The 17,484-nt window shown below is 49.3% G+C and overlaps 1 protein-coding gene across 1 annotated transcript; it reads left to right on the top strand.

The window, feature by feature from the left end:
- Positions 1–363: 363 nt before the first annotated feature.
- Positions 364–16,656, top strand: LOC132585857 (urokinase plasminogen activator surface receptor-like). The gene is made up of 8 exons (XM_060257733.1): positions 364–439; positions 5,075–5,188; positions 6,135–6,173; positions 7,173–7,319; positions 10,112–10,249; positions 13,661–13,837; positions 14,998–15,129; positions 16,165–16,656. The coding sequence occupies exons 1-8, from the start codon at positions 364–366 to the stop codon at positions 16,362–16,364; spliced, it is 1,023 nt and encodes a 340-aa protein (XP_060113716.1). The 3' UTR covers positions 16,365–16,656.
- Positions 16,657–17,484: the final 828 nt, after the last annotated feature.

Raw genomic sequence — 17,484 nt, 5'->3', positions numbered from 1 at the left:
GTATTAGACATCTCTTGGTTTTCCATTCCAGAGCTACATCCCATGAAGCTGAAGGGAACTGGTTTGGAGAATATTTTCAGCAGCTGAAGCTTACTGAGTAGAACGATAAACTGAAGCCTCGCTAGCCTTCTCCTACCAGATTCGGGAGACGGACAGCGGCAACTTCTGCAACAGGGAACAAGCTGTATTTTCCACCCTGCTTTTGGCTCAATTCTCCTCCTCGGATATTGGATTGCAACTTTTCATGGGAACTCACGGTTGGCTTTAGGCCATCGAGCAAGTCAAACCTAGACAGGGCAGCGGTTGCAAACACACCTTTATTGTGAGCTGAAGAAACCTCTTTCCTGGCTCAGGCGGAGGAAGATGGAGCGCGAGAAATGCCAGCAGGGAACCAAGGCTGTGCTGGGGGTGGCCGTGTTCTTCTCGATCTTGGTCACAGGTAAGAACGAACGAACCCAGCACTGTACAAGGGGGTTATCTGTGAAACACAGGGCAGGGCTTGGAGAGGGGCAGCCATCCTTTCACTGCAGTTTGTCCACCTATGTAAAAATAAGTTTCTTCTCCAGGACTCATTTTGGGCAGGAGCTCACAGGAGCAAAACGCTGGAAACTAGGGTTTCCAAGTCCAATTCAAGAAATATCTGGGGACTTTGGGGGTGGAGCCAGGAGACTTTGGGGGTGGAGCCTGGAGCAATGGTGTGATAAGCATTGATGAACTCCAAAGGGAGTTCTAGTCATCACGTTTAAAGGGACTGCATACTTTTTCAATGCTTTCCCTCCATTGGAAATAATGAAGGACAGGGGCACCCTTTTGGGGCTCATAGAATTGGACCCCCTGGTCCAGTCTTTTTGAAACTGGGAAGGTATTTTGGGGAGAGGCACTGGATGCTATGCTGAAAATATGGTGCCTCTATCTCAAAAAAGCCTCCCCAGAGGCCCATATATCCGCAGTTCAATTCTCCTTTATACCCTATGGGAATTGGTCTCCATAGGGAATAATGGAGTGCCCAGCAGACATTTCCCTCCCCCTCTCTGCTTTCTGATGACCCTGAAGCGGGGAGGGCCTCCAAACCAGGGGATCCCCTGCCCCCACCTGGGAATTGGCAACTCTATCTGGAACGTCTAAATTTTATTCTGCTCTTTCTTTCTCTCCCTCCGTCAAATACTTGATTCCGGGCTCCATTGTTCAACCATATCCACATGACTGTGTGTCCTTTCCCTGCCAGCTTGTGAGATCTCCCACTTAGACATGGTAACTCTGGGATGGGAAATGCCAGGAGATTTAGGGGGTGAAGTGTGGGAACAGAGGGGTTTAGGGGAGGGGAGGGGAGGGATGTCAACAGGGTATATTGCCATAGGGTTCACCCTCCAAAATAGCTGTTTTCCTCAGGAAAACTGATTTTGTTGTCTGGAGATCAGTTGTCATTCCGGGAGATCTCCAGGCCCCACCTAGAGAGGTCACTAACAGACTGAGAAAAAAATACAGTCACAAAGTTATAGTGACCAAATAATGAAATAATCAGGGCTTTCTTTTTAATCAGGAATGCAGTTCCAGCTGGCTTGGTGTCAAGGGGTGTGGCCTAGTATGCAAATGAGTCCCTAATGGGCTTTTTCTACAGAAAAGCCCGGTGTGAGACAATGGTGATGCCAGGGTGTGTGGCTTAATATGCAAATAAGTTCCTGCTGGACTTTTTCTACAAAAAAGCCCTGGAAATAATAAGACAAGGTACAATTGCAATAACTAACAATGATTAACGACAACAAGGAGGAGTCCTGATGTGCAGGGGGTTGACTTGAAACATCCTGCTTTGATCATTCTTCATGTATAGGGTGCTCTATTAGTAATTATGCAAAAAGACTCCAGTTCAAATCAAAATTAACACTGATATATCCGCAGCGTTTCCTGACTGCAAATAATATTAATCCTTCTGTTCCTTCACAAGGGAACAGAAAGTGTTTCCAAACAATATTCAAACACAGGCACTGGAGTCAGCTGCCCTACCTCCGGGTATCCTGGTGCCAGTGTTAAATAAAGAATTGTAGAGCATCCTACCTCCACTCCTTTCTCCCATGTGGCATAAATGAATGAAACAAAGGGAAGGGGGCTACAACTGGGCAGGCCACGTTAGGGTGGGACATCGGCCAGATCCTGTTCTCCCAAGTTTGTCTGAGGGGGAGGAATACTGTTGAGCAGGGGCTTTTTTGGGTAGAAAAAGACCAGGAGGAACTCATTTGCATATTAGGCCACACCCCCTGACATCACCATGGTTTCACACAGGGTTTTTTTTAATAGGAAAAAGCCCAGCAGGAACTCATTTTCATATTAGGCCACACCCCTTGATGCCACCATTGTCTCACACAGGGGTGATTTTTTAATAGAAAAAGCCCAGCAGGGACTTAATTGCATATTAGGCCACACCCCCTGACATCACCATTGTTTCTCATAGGACTTTTAAATAGAAAAAGCACAGCAGGAACTCATTTGCATATTAGGCCACACCCTCCGGTGCCAAGCCAGCCAGAACTGTGTTCCTGCTAAAAGGAAAGCCCTGCTGTAGAGAATTTTCCGAAAAAGCTGGTGCTGTCTGATGCCCGTCAGTGTTCTCTTATAATGTTCATTGGGTTGGGCTGTCTTGGCTCCTTTCTTCACTGTGTGTGATTTGGAACTGCCCGGGCAAGTCAGATTTGGCCCTTTGGGGCACTTCATTAAGGTCTGAGGGGTGTCTTTGGAAGACCAAATCCTGCAGAGGACACAGGGGGATACAGAGATCAAGGATAAGCAGAGAGAATTCTTTAGCCCGCCAACTGCTTCGTGTTCTCCATTGAACTCCTCTGGATAAGCGGGAAGACACGGACTCTGAGGCCGCATCCCATGTGACTGAGCTATTTTAGCTCTCCTCAGTGTTCATAATTTTGTCACTCAAACCGCAGGCAATGGGAAATCACACCACTAGCGCTGCCAATCTCCAGGTGGTGGCTGGAGATCTATCACAACTGATCTTCAGGCGACAGACATCGGTTCGCTTGGAGAAAACGGCCACCTTGGAGGTGGACTGTGGCAGTATGCCCCAGTGAAGCCCCTCCCCTCTCCAACCCCTCCATCCTCAGGCTCCTCCCTCAAATCTCCAGGTATTTTCCACCCCAGAACTGGCAACCCCTACTCCACTACCCACAATCTTACTGATATGCATAAGGCAGCTATGTCCCCTACTAGAGTGGGAGACTTCCCATCCTGGACTTTCCATTTAGGGTTGCCAAGTCCACACCGGGGATGTTGTTGCACAAGGCATGTTATGCAGGGATGCTCTAGCAATTTTGGGGAAAACTCTATGGCACCATAGAGTCCCCCCCAATTGCTAGAGCATCCCTGCATGAAACCATAGAGTTTTCCCTGAATTGCTAGAGTGTCCCCATGTGACATACCTCATGTGATGAGGTCACCTCTGGGTGATGTCATCATGCCATGTGTGCCACATATGATGGAGCTCTTTGGGAAGGGGGGTCCCCCTAGTGGCCCACTCCGTGCTGGCGGGTTGGGAATCCCAAAACCAGGGGAACTGCTGCTCCCAGCGGGAGCTTGGGAAACCTATTTCCATTTCCCACTGCCACTCAACAGGGCAGGGGTGGAGAATATGGGAGTGATTCAGCATTGTACCAACACTGTAAGTCACTGCTTAAAGGTGAACTGGAAGTGATGTCATTGTGATGGCACCACATTGTGGGATTCACCCTAAACTCTATGGTTAAACCATAGAGTTCGGGGTGAATCCTAGAGCATTGTGGCGAAGTAATGATGTAACTTCCAGGTTGTGCTGGAAGTGATGTTGTGGCATTGGCGTGATGCTGATCAGGTAGGTTCCTCCCCCCACAATCCCCTGCCTGATAATATAGAACTGGAAACCCTAGAATATGCATGGCCATCATTTTGTGTGACTATAGCAATGTACATTTTTTCCTGCATTGTTCTGCGTATGGTTGCCATCTCTGTGCTGGGAAATTCCTAGAGATTTGGGGGTAGATCCCGGGAAGATGCTGGGATTGGGGAGGGACCACAGCAGCACATAATGCCATGGACTTCACCCTCCAAAGCTGTATTTTCTCCAGGGGAATTGATCTCCGTAGCTTGGAGATCAACTGGGATTCTGGGAGATCTCCTGGCCCCACTTGGAAGTTGTTAGGAGATTGTACGTGCAGTCAGTATTTCAGGTTTCTGAAGGGTGTTGATTTCACATTCTGAAACTGAAAAATACCGCTGTTGTGGCAAAACGGGGGACTAGGGGTGTTGGGAGGTATTGCAGGTAACATTCTCTCCCTTCGCAGTTTGAACAAAACTGTACTAACAGAAAGAGGGCATTTTCAATGGGGACACCTCACAAGGCTGCCTGAGGAGATTGCAGGGCCGGCCCTGCCACTAGGCAAACTAGTCAATTGCCTAGGACGCCGGCCTTCTGGGGTTGCCAAATTGGGCATCCCCCATGTCAGTGCCTCCCAACCTTTTTGGCACCAGGGACTGGCACCAGGGCTAGCCCACCCACTGTGGCCCCAGGGCCCCAAATCTGGCCTCCTCCCACGCCCCGTGGCACCTCCTCCCCCCTCCATTTTCACAACGTTAAGGCCTGGAAGGGGCGGTGAAGGGTCTCCCGGGCTCTTTAAAGGCTGACCCCCCCCCCCGCCGATCAGCTGATCAACATGGAAAACCACGGCATCAGCAGTGAGCGACCTGCTGAAAAAGTGGTGCCTCCTCCCCACTTCCTTTAGGAAGTCCCGCCTTCCTGTCTTCCTTAATGTTGTGAAAACGGAGGGAGGAGGTGCCGCTGTGGGGGGGTGGCGAGGCTGTGCAGTGTCGTGGGGGGCTGGGGCAGAGAGGCTGGGCGGCCCAGTTGCTAACATGCTGTGGACCGGTCCGCAGCCCAGGGGTTGGGGACCCCTGCCCCATGTGACTCAATGATGTTATCAGTGCGGGGGGTGGGGGGAGGCGCCAGAAGTTAGCCTTGCCTTGGGTGCCAGACAGTCTAGGGCCGGCCCTGGGAGATTGTTTGCTCAGACTTATGTTCACCTGTTCCATTCTTCTGCAGCTGGCAGCCTGCGATGCTACCAGTGTGTGGGGATGTTCCAGGAATGCATCGAGACGGAGCAACAGTGTACGAACAAGGACCGCTCCTGCTTTTCATCCACTATTCAACTTTTTGGTAAGGTCCTACCAAAAGTCAAAAACACAAACATTAACTGTTGATTTCGTAATGTGTTTCCCTCCTAAGTACAAGCAGGGATGGAATTCTAGCAGGAGCTCCTTTGCGTATTAGGCCACAAACCCTGATGTAGCCAATCCTCCAAGAGCTGACAAAAAAAGAGCCTTGTAAGCTCTTGGAGGATTGGCTACATCAAGGGATGTGGCCTAATATGCAAAGGAGCTCCTGCTAGAATTCCACCCCAGAATACAGGTATGGCCCAGGGATCCTAAGAAGGCTTGAGGGAGCTGGAAAATGCTATCCATTTGGTGCAGTTGGCTAAGAGCAGTGGACTCTAATCCAGAGAGCAGGGTTTGATTCCCCACTCCTCCATGTGAAGCCACCTGGGTGACCTTGGGTCAGTCACGAGTTCTCTCAGACTTTTCTCTCAAGAGCAATTCTCTCAGAGCTCTCTTAGCCCCACTGACCTCACAGGGTGTCTGTTGTTGGGAGAGGAAGGGAAGGAGATTGTAAGCTGCTTTGAGACTTCAAGCGAATGGTGGGGTATAAATCCAATCTCTTCCTCCAGTTTGGAGGACAGCCAGTTTGGTGTAGTGGTTAAGTGCGTAGACTATTATCTGGGGGAACCGAGTTTGATTCCCTGCTCCTCCACTTGCAGCTGCTGGAATGGCCTTGGGTCAGCCATAGCTCTTGTAGGAGTTGTCCTTGAAAGGGCAGCTTCTCTCAGAGCTCTCTCAGCGCCACCTACCTCACAGGGTGTCTGTTGTGGGGGAGGAAGATAAAGGAGATTGTGAGCCACTCTGAGATTCAGAGTGGAGGGTGGGGTATAAATCCAATTTCTTCTATCTTCTTCTTTGGTATAGTGTCCCATCTATGTCCTCAGCCATTTACTAATGCAATCGTTTTCTGAAAGCAGTTACAGTACGCATCCCTGATTCTCTTCCAGATTTAAACAAGAATGACAGCGGGGTCTTCATGCTGCCTGGTGAGTCAGACGTGTGTGCGCGTTGTTTTGTGGCTTAGAGCTGAAAGTCTGATGCAGTTCCACAGGGCCTATAAGGTAGAGATGTTCCACCAGGTGTTTGATTGAGGACAGCGATAGTTCCACCTTCCTGGTACTCCCACCCCGCTGCCTGCCTTCCTGTGAGACAGGGGGACCGTTAGAATTTTTAGTGCTGTCTTTTGGCTATTGCTGTGCTTTATTGGCTTTAATCTGTTGCTTTAATGATGTGTTATGTGATACTGTGCTGTACTATCACATCGTGTTCCAAATCTTATGTGCCTTGCTGTACAAAAGGATAAGTTATTTGGAGCATCGTTCTCTATTTGAAATTCTTCAATGCAAAAAACCTTCTTCTGGAAGCATTGTTCTTCATGAAAGACTTGACCGTTTGAATTTCTGCCTTCATCCATCCTTTGGTATTTCCTGGACATTGATTTGTCTGTAAATGACTTTGGGTGAAGGTTTTTGTTCTTTATTTGCCATTTATATATGGAATGCTTTTGCACAACTGGATATACATTTCTAGTATTTGTATTTATTTGGTATTAGTATTTGGCAATTTGAGGCTGGGTTTTGTGGAGGTTTTTTACCTTAATTTCCTGCCCCACCTGCGGATTGGAAACCCTAAATTCTGGGGTTGTGTCTCCTGGCCCCACCTGGAGACTGGCAACCCTGACACATAGACTGTAGATGGAAAAGCACACCAAAATACAAAACACACAGAAATGAAATAATAGAAGTGTAGTCAGTCATTCCAAACGACAGGACCCAACACCTGTATGTTTTAAACACCCAAACTTTGACATTTCAAGGGGCAGAATTTCCAGTGGACAACCCTGAATGGCGAAGAAGACTGGCTGAATGCTTATCTTTGCAGCTGGCATGTGGAGTTTACCAGGGTGGGGGGATGAGATGGCTCTTTTCTTGTGCAAACAGCTGTCACTTTGGATTCCTAATCCCTTCTTGTCTTGGTCTTCCCAGACCTGGAATTGGCTGAATACGTGATGAAAGGCTGTTCCGGGGAAGGTGTGGCCAACCGCACATCCAACGTGCACTCGGATGAGGAGCGGGAGGTACACAAGACATACTACTGTGACTCGGACCTTTGCAACACGCACTTCACAGACAGTAAGGCGGCAGGGTTAGGAGGCGTCTCCTTTCTGACTGGGGAGGGGCGGGAATATGAACAGGGACGTCCCTAGACTGTCTGGCACCCTAGGCAAGAATAACTTCTGGTGCCTCCCCACACTGATAATGTCACTGAGTCACATGACAAGCGTCCAATCTGGTGCCCCCAGAAGGCTGGTGCCCTAGGCAGTCACCTAGCTTGCCTAGTGGCAGGGCTGGCCCTGAATATGAAGAGCTTGGCTCCAGGGATCTTTGCTTTCCAGCAGAACGTGAGGCATAGAATGTGCATGTAGCACGGAAAACCCAGCTCCCTAAGAATCTTGGCTTTCAGGTTTGTAGTCCTCGTGGCTGCTAAGCTATGTTTGTGGGGGCAACTCCTACTGCGACCTGAGAAGCCAGAGAAGTGAGATTTTGAGGGTTGGGGGGGGGAGGGGAGGGTGACATCCTCGCCTCCTGCTGGGACGACAAGACCAAAGCAAATGATGGAAAGTAGCAGAACAATCTAGAATAAATTCTGCAAAATACGACAGGAGCATGGCATCCAGGGGCATTTGCACGTTCTGGCCAATTAGAGAGCTAAGCGCCAGCACAATCAGGGAGCCAACTCCCTGCTTTCCTGGACTTCCAAGCAGCTGTAGGACTGTGGGAATAATCAAAGTACAGCTCCAGAGGCCAGAGTTCAGGGCCAGCGGAGATGAAGCATAGGTCACTGTCCTCAGGACAGAGGGTTGTGTGATTCCACTCTAGTGGTGATCTGTTGTTCTAGGTCAGGGGCAGGGCTTTTTTTTTGAGCAGGAACGGAATGCAGTGGTGTCAGGGGTGTGACCTAATATGCAGATGAGTTCCTGCTGGTTTTTTCTACAAAAAGCCCTGTGTGAAATGAGGGTGCTGTTAGAGGGTGTGGCCTAATATGCAAATAAGTTCCAGTTGGGCTTTTTCTGCAAAAAAAGCCCTGGTCAGGGGTGTCAAACGTATGGTCTGTGAACCAGAACTTGCTCATCCAAGGCTCTTATTATCTGGCTCTTGAGCATCTGGACACTACATTTATTTCCAGATGACATTTTGATTCTGCCTATTGTCCCAGTGCAAAGGAGTAATGGGCCATGGAAGAGGGAGGGTGGGCTTCAGGGCGATACTTTAATACTGTAAAAGTGTTAATGTTTTAGGCATGTTTGTATTTTAAGCAGGGCTTTTTTTGTAGCAGGAACTCCTTTGCATATTAGGCCACACACCCCTGATGTAGCCACTCTTCCTAGAGTTTAAAGCAGGCCCTGTAAGAAGAGCCTTCTAAGCTCTTGGAGGATTGGCTACATCAGGGGATGTGTGGCCTAACATGCAAAGGAGTTCCTGCTACATAAAAAGCCCTGATTTTAAGTAAATAATAATGTTCTTGATAGAGTTTGCCTGTATATTATGTAAAGTTTATATCTCTGCCTATTGTACCATAGAGTTTTCCCTCCCAAATCGCTGGAGCATCCGGGAAAACCATAGAGTTTCCCCAGAAATGCCTAGAACGGCTGGCGCGCGGCACCGCTAGTGTGGTGATGTCACATTTAGGTGACATCATTGCACTGGCGATGTCGGGGGAGGTTCCCCCCGCCAGCCCAATGTGGGCTGGTGGATTAGGAACCTCCAGGGCGGGAGAACCCCCTCCCAGGCCGGGGGCTTAGCAGCTCTAGCCATGAGGTTAGGAAGCAGCTGCTTTGGAGACTGGGGCAGGTATATAGCCTTCTCTGTGGGGCAGCAAGATAAGGACTTTCTCAGGCAGCCTGATTCTGCTGCAGTCTTTCCTAACACATCATGGCAATGCAGATTTGGAAAAGAGAGAGAAAATAGTCAAGTGAAACCTAAGTGATGCATAAAAGGCACTGAGATGCTACGGGGAAGGATAAAAACAAATCTTCACTTCCCAACAACGTTGAATCCTGGGCCAATCCCACGTATGAAAACTACCCGAATCTCCTGTCATTGCATTTCCTGGGACAGTTTTCTTCTGGCTTCTGGCTAGAATTCCTCTGGGTGTGTGCAGGTGTCCTTGTGCAGCTGAAATGCTGAAGACAGAATGAGAAGAAAGGGAATCTGGACTTGGGCAAAGAGGCAGCCTGATGGGCAAGGTTCCCCCGGGAGCTCTCCTCTTTCAAAGCAGCAACTTCTGCAGGATTCCTGCAGGAGGGTGAGATGGGTTGGGTTGTTTCATATTTTGTGTGTGTGTAGGTGTGTATGCATGCACATGCCTGGAAGTCTTGGCTGGCTTCTGGCGACCCCTCAGGGTTGCCAAGTCCTCTGCGCTCTGCAGCAGGGGACCTATTGTATCATAGAGTTTTCTCTCCCAAATGGCTAGAGCGTCCGGGAAAACCATAGAGTGGCCACCGCGTGCTGATGCAATGATGTCACTTCCAGGTGACATCATCACACTGACAACTTTCGTTGGGGGAGATTCCACCTGCCGGCCCGATGTGGAACCTCCTGTGTGGAGGAACCCCTGCCCGGACTAGGGGCTTGGCAGCCCTACGACCCCTAGTGGGGCTGGGAAGCATGGACATTCCAAGAAGTGGTTTGTTGCCCGCCTCTGCCTCCCAGCCCTGGTATTCCTTGGAGGTCTCCCATCCAAGTACTTGCTGGAGTCAGCCCTGCTTAGTTTCTGATGAGATCAGTGTTGCCTGGGCTATCCAGGTCAGGGCTGAGGGTGGGATGGGGGTTCGACCTGCAGCTAGGGCCTTTCTCCATCCCCCTCCCCAATCCTCCTAGTACCTTCTGGCGTCAAACGCCTCCCTCCTCCTCTGCCTTCCCAGGTCCTGCCAGCAGCCCCCCGGTGGCCAACGGCATGGAATGTTACAGCTGCTACGATCGAGGCACAGGCGAGTGTGCCCAGGAGAATGCCACCCGGGTCACTTGTGTGGGCGACATGGACCAGTGCATGGATTTCTCAGGTAAAATTGGAATGGAGCCTCTCTGGAATAATGCAAGAGGTTGCAGAGAGGATGGGCAAGGGGGAATTCATGTAAATCCCAATTCTGCCTTGGCCTTTTTTCAGAGATCTCCTTGAGCGCAGACAATGCCAGGCCTCATTTTGAGCAGGGGTTTGGCGCAAAGTGTTAAAGCTGCAGTACTGCAGTCCTAAGCTCTGCTCACGACCTGAGTTCGATCCCCGGTGGAAGCTGGGTTTTCAGGTAGCCGGCTCGAGGTTGACTCAGCCTTCCATCCTTCCCAGGTCAGTAAAATGAATCCCCAGCTTGCTGGGGTGAGGGAGGGAAAGCGTAGATGACTGGGGAAGGCAATGGCAAACCACCCTATAAAAAGTCTGCCGTGAAAACGTTGTGAAAGCAACGTCACCCCGAGTCGGAAATGACTGGTGCTTGCGCAGGGGACTTTTCCTTTCCCTCCTGAAGCTCTAAAATTTATTGTGCTCTTTCTTTCTTATCCCTCCCCCCCCATACTTCCTTCTGGGCTCCATTGTTCAACCTCCCTGTGAGAATTTTGCTGAACTCTAAGATTTGACAAAATTTGTAATATTTTAGAAAGAGAGGTGATATGATCACAATCTTCAAGTACCTGAAGGGCTGTCCTATAAAGGATGGTGTGGAATTGTTTTCTGTGGCCCCAGAAGGTAGGACCAGAACCAATGGGTTGAAATTAAATCAAAAGAGTTTCTGGCTCAACATTACGAAGAAATTCCTGACAGTTAGAGCAGTTCCTTAGTGGGACAGGCTTCCTTGGGAGGTGGTGGGCTCTCCTTCCTTGGAGGTTTTTAAACAGAAGCTAGATGGCTATCTGACAGCAATGAGGATCCTGTGAATTTAGGGGGAGGGATTTGTGAGTTTCCTGCATTGTGCAGGGGGTTGAACTAGATGACCCTGGAGGTCCCTTCCAACTCTATGATTCTATGATTTCCCCCCACAAAAAATGGGAAAATAACCCCAACATATAAAGCAGACAGGTGGAAATCTTCCTCATGCCACTGTGGCCACACAGGAGAAAGGAATTTTAAAAGTATGAGTAAGGTTTTGCTATGACAGTTATAATTCAAGAAGCATTTTAAGGTAGACGCTGAGCTGATATAATTCAGTATGCCGTCCGGTGATGTCAGGGTGTGTGGCGTATGCAGATGAGTTGTGCTAATGAGCTCCGGCACCTTTTTACAAGACCCCTAGACAGTGCTGTTCATTCTTGCCTCTGAAAATTCAGGGTGCCCTGTTGTCAGAGGCTATTTAGAGAACGGTCGTGTGATGACGGGGTAGGGGTCTCCCTAGGTTGTGGCTGTGCTAAAGAAATGGGTCATATACTCAGAGGAGCAGCTAGAGTGGAATCCCTTTGTCAGATAGCTTTGACTCCCAAAAGCTCCAGCTGTTCTACTCAGGGGGTCATTTCGTAGAAAAAAGGTGCCGGAGCTCATTAGTACAACTCGTTTGGATACGCCACCCACCTCTGACATCACTGGACGGTGTGCTAAATTATATCCGCTCAGCATCTACCTTAAAATGCTTCTTGAATTAGAATAGTCAGCAGGGCTTTTTTGGTAGAAAAAGCCCAGTAGGGACTCATTTGCATATTAGGCCACACCTCCTGACACCACAATTGTCTCACACACTCATTTGCATATTAGGCCACACCCCTGATGCGAAGCCAGCCGGAACTGCGTTCCTGTGCGTTCCGGCTAAAATAAAAGCCGATTGTCATAATAAAACCTTCCTCCCCTCATACTTTTAAAAATGACTTTCTCCTATGTGGCCACAGTGGCCTGATGAAGATTTCCATCTGTCTGCTTTATATGTTGGGGTTATTTTCCCATTTTTTGTGGGTAAAAACATTAGAAAGTCTGTCAAATCAGCAAAAGTTCAGCAAAAATCTCACAGGGAGTTCGAAGAGTGGAGCCCAGAAGCAAGTATTTGGGGGGGGGGAGGGGTAAAAAAGAAAGAGCACAATAAAATTTAGAGGTTCTGGAGCTCTGCTCCTGTGAGATCCTGCCCAAAATGAGGCCTGGTTCTACTACTGGCCGACTTAGCTGCCCTCTAAAATCCATCTATAAAGGGACTAGATGTGCTGTGTACATTCAAGGATACTAACTGGGGGTGGGACTTATTTGATGGGGGGGGGGTTCTTTAAGGGTGGAGTGACAGGGTCAAAGGTATGTTGATTTGGGATTTTTATGATTAAATTGATATTAGAATGGGCTAAGGATTTGGGGCTGGTGAAGAGTTTCTTTTAGCAGCGGTTGGCTGAGCTGCTGTGATGTCACAGAGGAATGGGGGGAATCTGGCAGAAGGCTCTCTGGCTACCATTGGCTGTGCTGCCATAATGTCACAGAGGCATGTGGGTCTAGTAGAATACCCTCAGACTGCCATTGGCTGAGCTGCCTTGATGTCACAGAGGCATGCAGGTTCTGTTCTGATCTTAGAGAGAGGGGGAAGATAAGGGGCAAGGGAGGAAAGACAGAAGGAGCAGAGGCCTAGGAAATGCAGTGGATGAAGGAGATTCAGGGTGGCTAAGAATAGGGATTTAAAAGAGGGTATGGTCCAGAGGAACAAGGGGGGAAAGTCTGGTGGGAAGGAGAGAAAAGAAGATCGTAGATTTATACCCCACCATCAGAGTCTCAGAGTAGCTTACATTCTTCTTCACCTTGTTTCCCCACAACTGATACCCTGTGAGGTAGGTCTCCCAGAAGCTGCCCTTTCAAGGACAACTCCTGTGAGAGCTATGGCTAACCCAAGGCCATTCTAGCAGCTGCAAATGGAGGAGTGGCTATTAGCCACAGCTTATGGAACTCTCTGTCTGGGGTTTGGTGCTTGGGGGGGCACAGTGGGAGGGCTTCTAGTGTCCTGGCCCCACTGGTGGACCTCCTGATGGCACTTGGTGTTTTTTTGCCACTGTGTGACACAGAGTGTTGGACTGGATGGTCCATTGGCCTGATCCAACATGGCTTCTCTTATGTTCTTATGTTGAGTAGGGAATCAAACCCGGTTCTCCCAGATAAGAGTCTGCACATTTAACCACTACCGGGGTGGAATTCTAGCAGGAGCTCCTTTGCATATTACCCCTGATGTAGCCAAATCCTCCAAGAGCTTACAAGGCTCTTTTTTGTAAGCTCTTGAAGGATTGGCTACATCAAGGTGTGTGTGGCCTAATATGCAAAGGAGGTCTTGCTAGAATTCCACCTCTGACCACTACACCAAGGTGGATCCCAAAATGGGAGAGACTGTGGGTGGAAAGGAGAGGCGTACTCACCCCTAGAAGCTACAGAGGGAAGGTTGTTTATATTTACACAAGAATCAGAAGGAATTAGTCAATTTATTCACAGCTGGTTACCAAATCCACATTTTGATATATTTTGTGTTGCTTCCTAGTGATTGACGGCGCTCAGAAAGCAACCTACCGGACGTGCGCCCTGGAGACGCTGTGCCGCCGGCAGTATGTGGTCCCGGAGCTCTCCGGCAGGGTGGAGATCAGCTGCTGTTCCAGCCCTTTGTGTAACGATGGCCGGCCTGGCCTGAAGAGTATCTGCAGCCACTTTTCAAAACAAGGTAGGGATTTCTCATCCCCTGGACATGGGCACCACTCTACGATGAAATTGCTATTTTAAAGATGGAACTCGGCAAGGAAGAAAATAAGTGGTTGAAGGAGAGTGGGTAGGACCGTGTGTCTGGGCCAGGGGTGGAATTCTAGCAGGAGCTCCTTTGCATATTAGGCTACACACCCCTGATGTAGCCAATCCTCCAAGAGCTTACAAAAAAAAGAGCCTTGTACACTCTTGGAGGATTGGCTACATCAGGGGTGTGTGGCCTAATATGCAAAGGAGCTCCTGCTAGAATTCCACCCTTGGTCTGGGCTAAAAACTAGAATGCTGACCTATGGGCCGGGGAAACCTGCCTTCCACTCTCCACTCAGCCACACTGCTCCCGTTGGTGCCCTCAGTCTGGTTGTTTTCTCCCCTAGGGTTGTGGAGGATAGCAGAATCATGGCTCAGTCATAGAGCATTTACTTGACATGCAGAAGTGCTGGAAGACGCAAGTGTAGGGGTGTCAAACGTGTGGCCCAGAGGGTTGCTATCAGGCCTGAGAGCTGCCCCAACCCCAGTCAAAAGGCCAGCAAGCCACGCACCACCCAAAATCACATAAGAAGTGGAGAAAGGGTGGTGCAGGCTTCTTCATGGGCTGCTGGGGGTGTGGCAAAGCCCCTAGTGGCTGGCTGGCTGCTCTCCTAATCCAGGGATTGTTATCCAGTTGCACCCACTATTCAATGAACAAGGTAGGTGGGGAGGAGGAGGGGGAACCCTCAGAAAGGTTCAGGAGCTGGGCTCCTGTGAGCTTCTGCTGAATTCAAGGCCTGCTGATACCCATCCACCTTTGCAGCTGTCTGGTGGTAGGCATTTAGGGCAATGGCTTTCCAGCTGAGTTCTGCAGTTTTCCAGAAAGAGTTCAGGAGTTCCTCCCCTGAGGAGATGGGTGATGGCAAGCAGGCAATATGCAGTAGTCCCCAGGGGACCACTGAGTTTGTGCCAGGTTCATGCAGGCCAACAGCAAAGCCCATTAGAGTGGAGTGTGAGCCCTGTGCCCCATAATCCTTTGCAGTGCTCACAGTTCCTCAGCAGGCAGGCAAACGCAGATGGGTTTCCCTTGGTGCTGAGCAGTTCGGAGATCGGTGCAGTGACATGGATTTTACCCTCTGCTCTTCCCTCCCCCAGGGATCAAGCGACAAAACTGGAATGGGTTGGAATGCGCCAGCTGCTGTGAAACGGGGCGCGGCGAATGTGCCTCGGGGAACTGGACTAGCATCAAGTGTGTCGGGAACCAGCACATGTGTGTGAACGTCACAGGTGAGCTTGTGCAATGTGGTGGGGGGAATTCAGGCGACTCAACCCCTTTGCTGGGGGAAGAAAGGAAAGCAAAATAGCAGAGTAGAATCTGGAAAGAAGAGATACACAGAACCTTTTCACATGTGACCCTAGAAACACTCTGGAGGATTCTCTCATGCTGTATTAGAGCCGTGTGAATGACATCAGCGTAGAATGCGCCAGAGAAGATATAATTCAGGGGTGGCCAAACTGCAGCTTGGGAGCCACATCTGGCTCTTTCACACATATTGGTGTGGCTCTTGAAGCCCCCACTGCCCCGTTGGCCAGCTTGGAGAAAGCATTTGTCTCTTTAAATCACTTCTCTAAGTTAAGCTAGCCAGCAGCTTGGAGAATGCTTGTAAAGTTAAAAGTGCTTTCTTTCCACCTCTCCCCCCTCCCCATCTCCTTCCTTCCTCTGTCTTGCGGCTCTCAAACAGCTGACGTTTATTCTTTGTGGCTCTTATGTTAAGCAAGTTTGGCCACCCCGGTGTGCAATGTGTGAAAATTGTAACTATAATATTAACAAACAGAGATAACCATGAACTAATATATCCTGCTTAGCATGCAAAATAATCTCGAATATTCATAATTACAGAAAAGCTAACTGAATTCCAATATCACAATAGTTTCCGACTCTAGTACAGTCTCTGTAGCACTGTTTATAACAGCCAATCCAAGAAGAAGATATTAAAAGATATTCCAATCGTAGTTTTCACTCCGCTGTATGTGAGTGAAATGAGAATTCTGTCTCTCTAAATCACTTCTCCAAGTCAAGCTAGCTGGCAGCTTGGAGAATGCATGTAAAGTTAAAGTTGCTTTCTTTCCACCTCTCCCTCCCCATTTCCTTCCTCCCTCCCTCCCTCCTTCCTTCCTTCCTTCCTTCCTTCCTTCCTTGCTTCCTTCCTCTGTCTCGTGGCTCTCAAACATCTGATGTTGATTCTGTGTGGCTCTTTTGCTAAACAAGTCCTGATCTGTCATTCCCACCGGAGCATTGAGTATCGTGGTCTTTGTTTTCAGAGAATGGCCAGACGCTGTTGCGTGGCTGCAGCTTGAAAAAGCTCTGCTGGGAAAAGCCGCACCTGCTGGGACTGAGCCGGAACGCCTCCATCCAATGCTGCTCCGGCATCCTCTGCAATGGCAGCGAGGGGCCAGTGGGAGGTGCTGCGCTGATACACGTGTTGCTGTTGAGTGCTTTGCTGATGGCACGTCTGCTCTGATGTACATGCGAGGTTGCGCTGCCTCCAAGAAAAGATGGAAAGGGCAACAAGCCAAGACCCACACGGTGTGCATGCCGCCCATTCTACTAGCTGGTGTGCCCCCAGGACCCTTTTGACGTTACTGACATTTGCCGTGGGTTGCATGCACTGTTGCATCGCAACTTCCAGCGCAACAGTCTTGCACTCAAGGGTGTGGCTGCTCAAAACTGAATGTCTGCGCCCTCATGGATCTGTGCTCCCCAATTTCCCAAGCAGCAGGAAGTTTCCCGGAAGGTTTCTTTTGAAGAAGAAAGCAGCGTTTGTGTCTTTTTTTGTATAATATCAATTAACAGACAGGTGGGGGGAGGGGGGGTGCCCAAAGAGGCAATATGCTACATGCTCCAGCATATATATGGATCTTCTCAAGCTGTTCCTAGCTGATTAGCAGCAGAATGACATAGTTTTCCTTCTCGGCCCTTCATGCTGCGAGACCGTCTCCTGCGTCGCAGAGTACTTCTCCGGTCCACGTTCTGCAAAGTCCCTCTTTGTGAAGAAACACTGGAGCCTTTTTTACACGCCCAGGGAAATGCTGTTCATAACTTTGGGATCAGGCAGCCATTTTTATCCAGGCTGGTTTTGCCAGGGATCCTGGAGGGGTTTTTTGTCATGTTCTGGGCATGGAGTAGGTGTCGTTGGGGGCGGGGTGTGTGTGCGTGTGCGGGAGGAGGTATTTGTGAGTTCCCTGCATTGTGCGGAGGGTTGAACTAGATTACCCTGGAGGCCCCTTCCAACTTTATGATTCCACAGACGTGTAATTAAATAATGTTCAGGGTGAGCTACAAAACTGCAGGGCCAGAGTTTTTTTTGAGCAGGCACGCACAGGAACACAGTTCCAGCTGACTTGGCATCAGGGGGTGTGGCCTAATTGTTACCTCAACCAGCTTTTTATTGGGGGATATGGATTCTTTTTAGCTCAAAATGGCCGGCTATGAGAGGTGAGGTAACACAGGATCTCTGCCAGTGTTTACGGAGATAGACCGCTGAAATCCTTTGGTTAAATGAATGATTTTCAAATAGTTACATCCCAATCAAAGAATTTTCAAGCATACAAGAGGAATTACAGAGGTTAGCCGATAGGTAG

This window comes from Heteronotia binoei, chromosome 17 (assembly GCF_032191835.1).
Source record: "Heteronotia binoei isolate CCM8104 ecotype False Entrance Well chromosome 17, APGP_CSIRO_Hbin_v1, whole genome shotgun sequence".
NCBI lineage: Eukaryota > Metazoa > Chordata > Lepidosauria > Squamata > Gekkonidae > Heteronotia > Heteronotia binoei.
The sequence above is the reverse complement of the archived record's forward strand: the minus strand, read 5'-3'. Positions and strand labels throughout refer to the sequence as shown.

Excerpts from the sequence above, each read along its gene's own strand:
- LOC132585857 (XM_060257733.1), top strand. The coding sequence starts at position 364 with ATGGAGCGCGAGAAATGCCAGCAGGGAACCAAGGCTGTGCTGGGGGTG. Across the intron at positions 5,189-6,134 it reads ATCCACTATTCAACTTTTTG|ATTTAAACAAGAATGACAGC; the intron begins GTAAGGTCCTAC and ends ATTCTCTTCCAG. Across the intron at positions 13,838-14,997 it reads CAGCCACTTTTCAAAACAAG|GGATCAAGCGACAAAACTGG; the intron begins GTAGGGATTTCT and ends TCCCTCCCCCAG.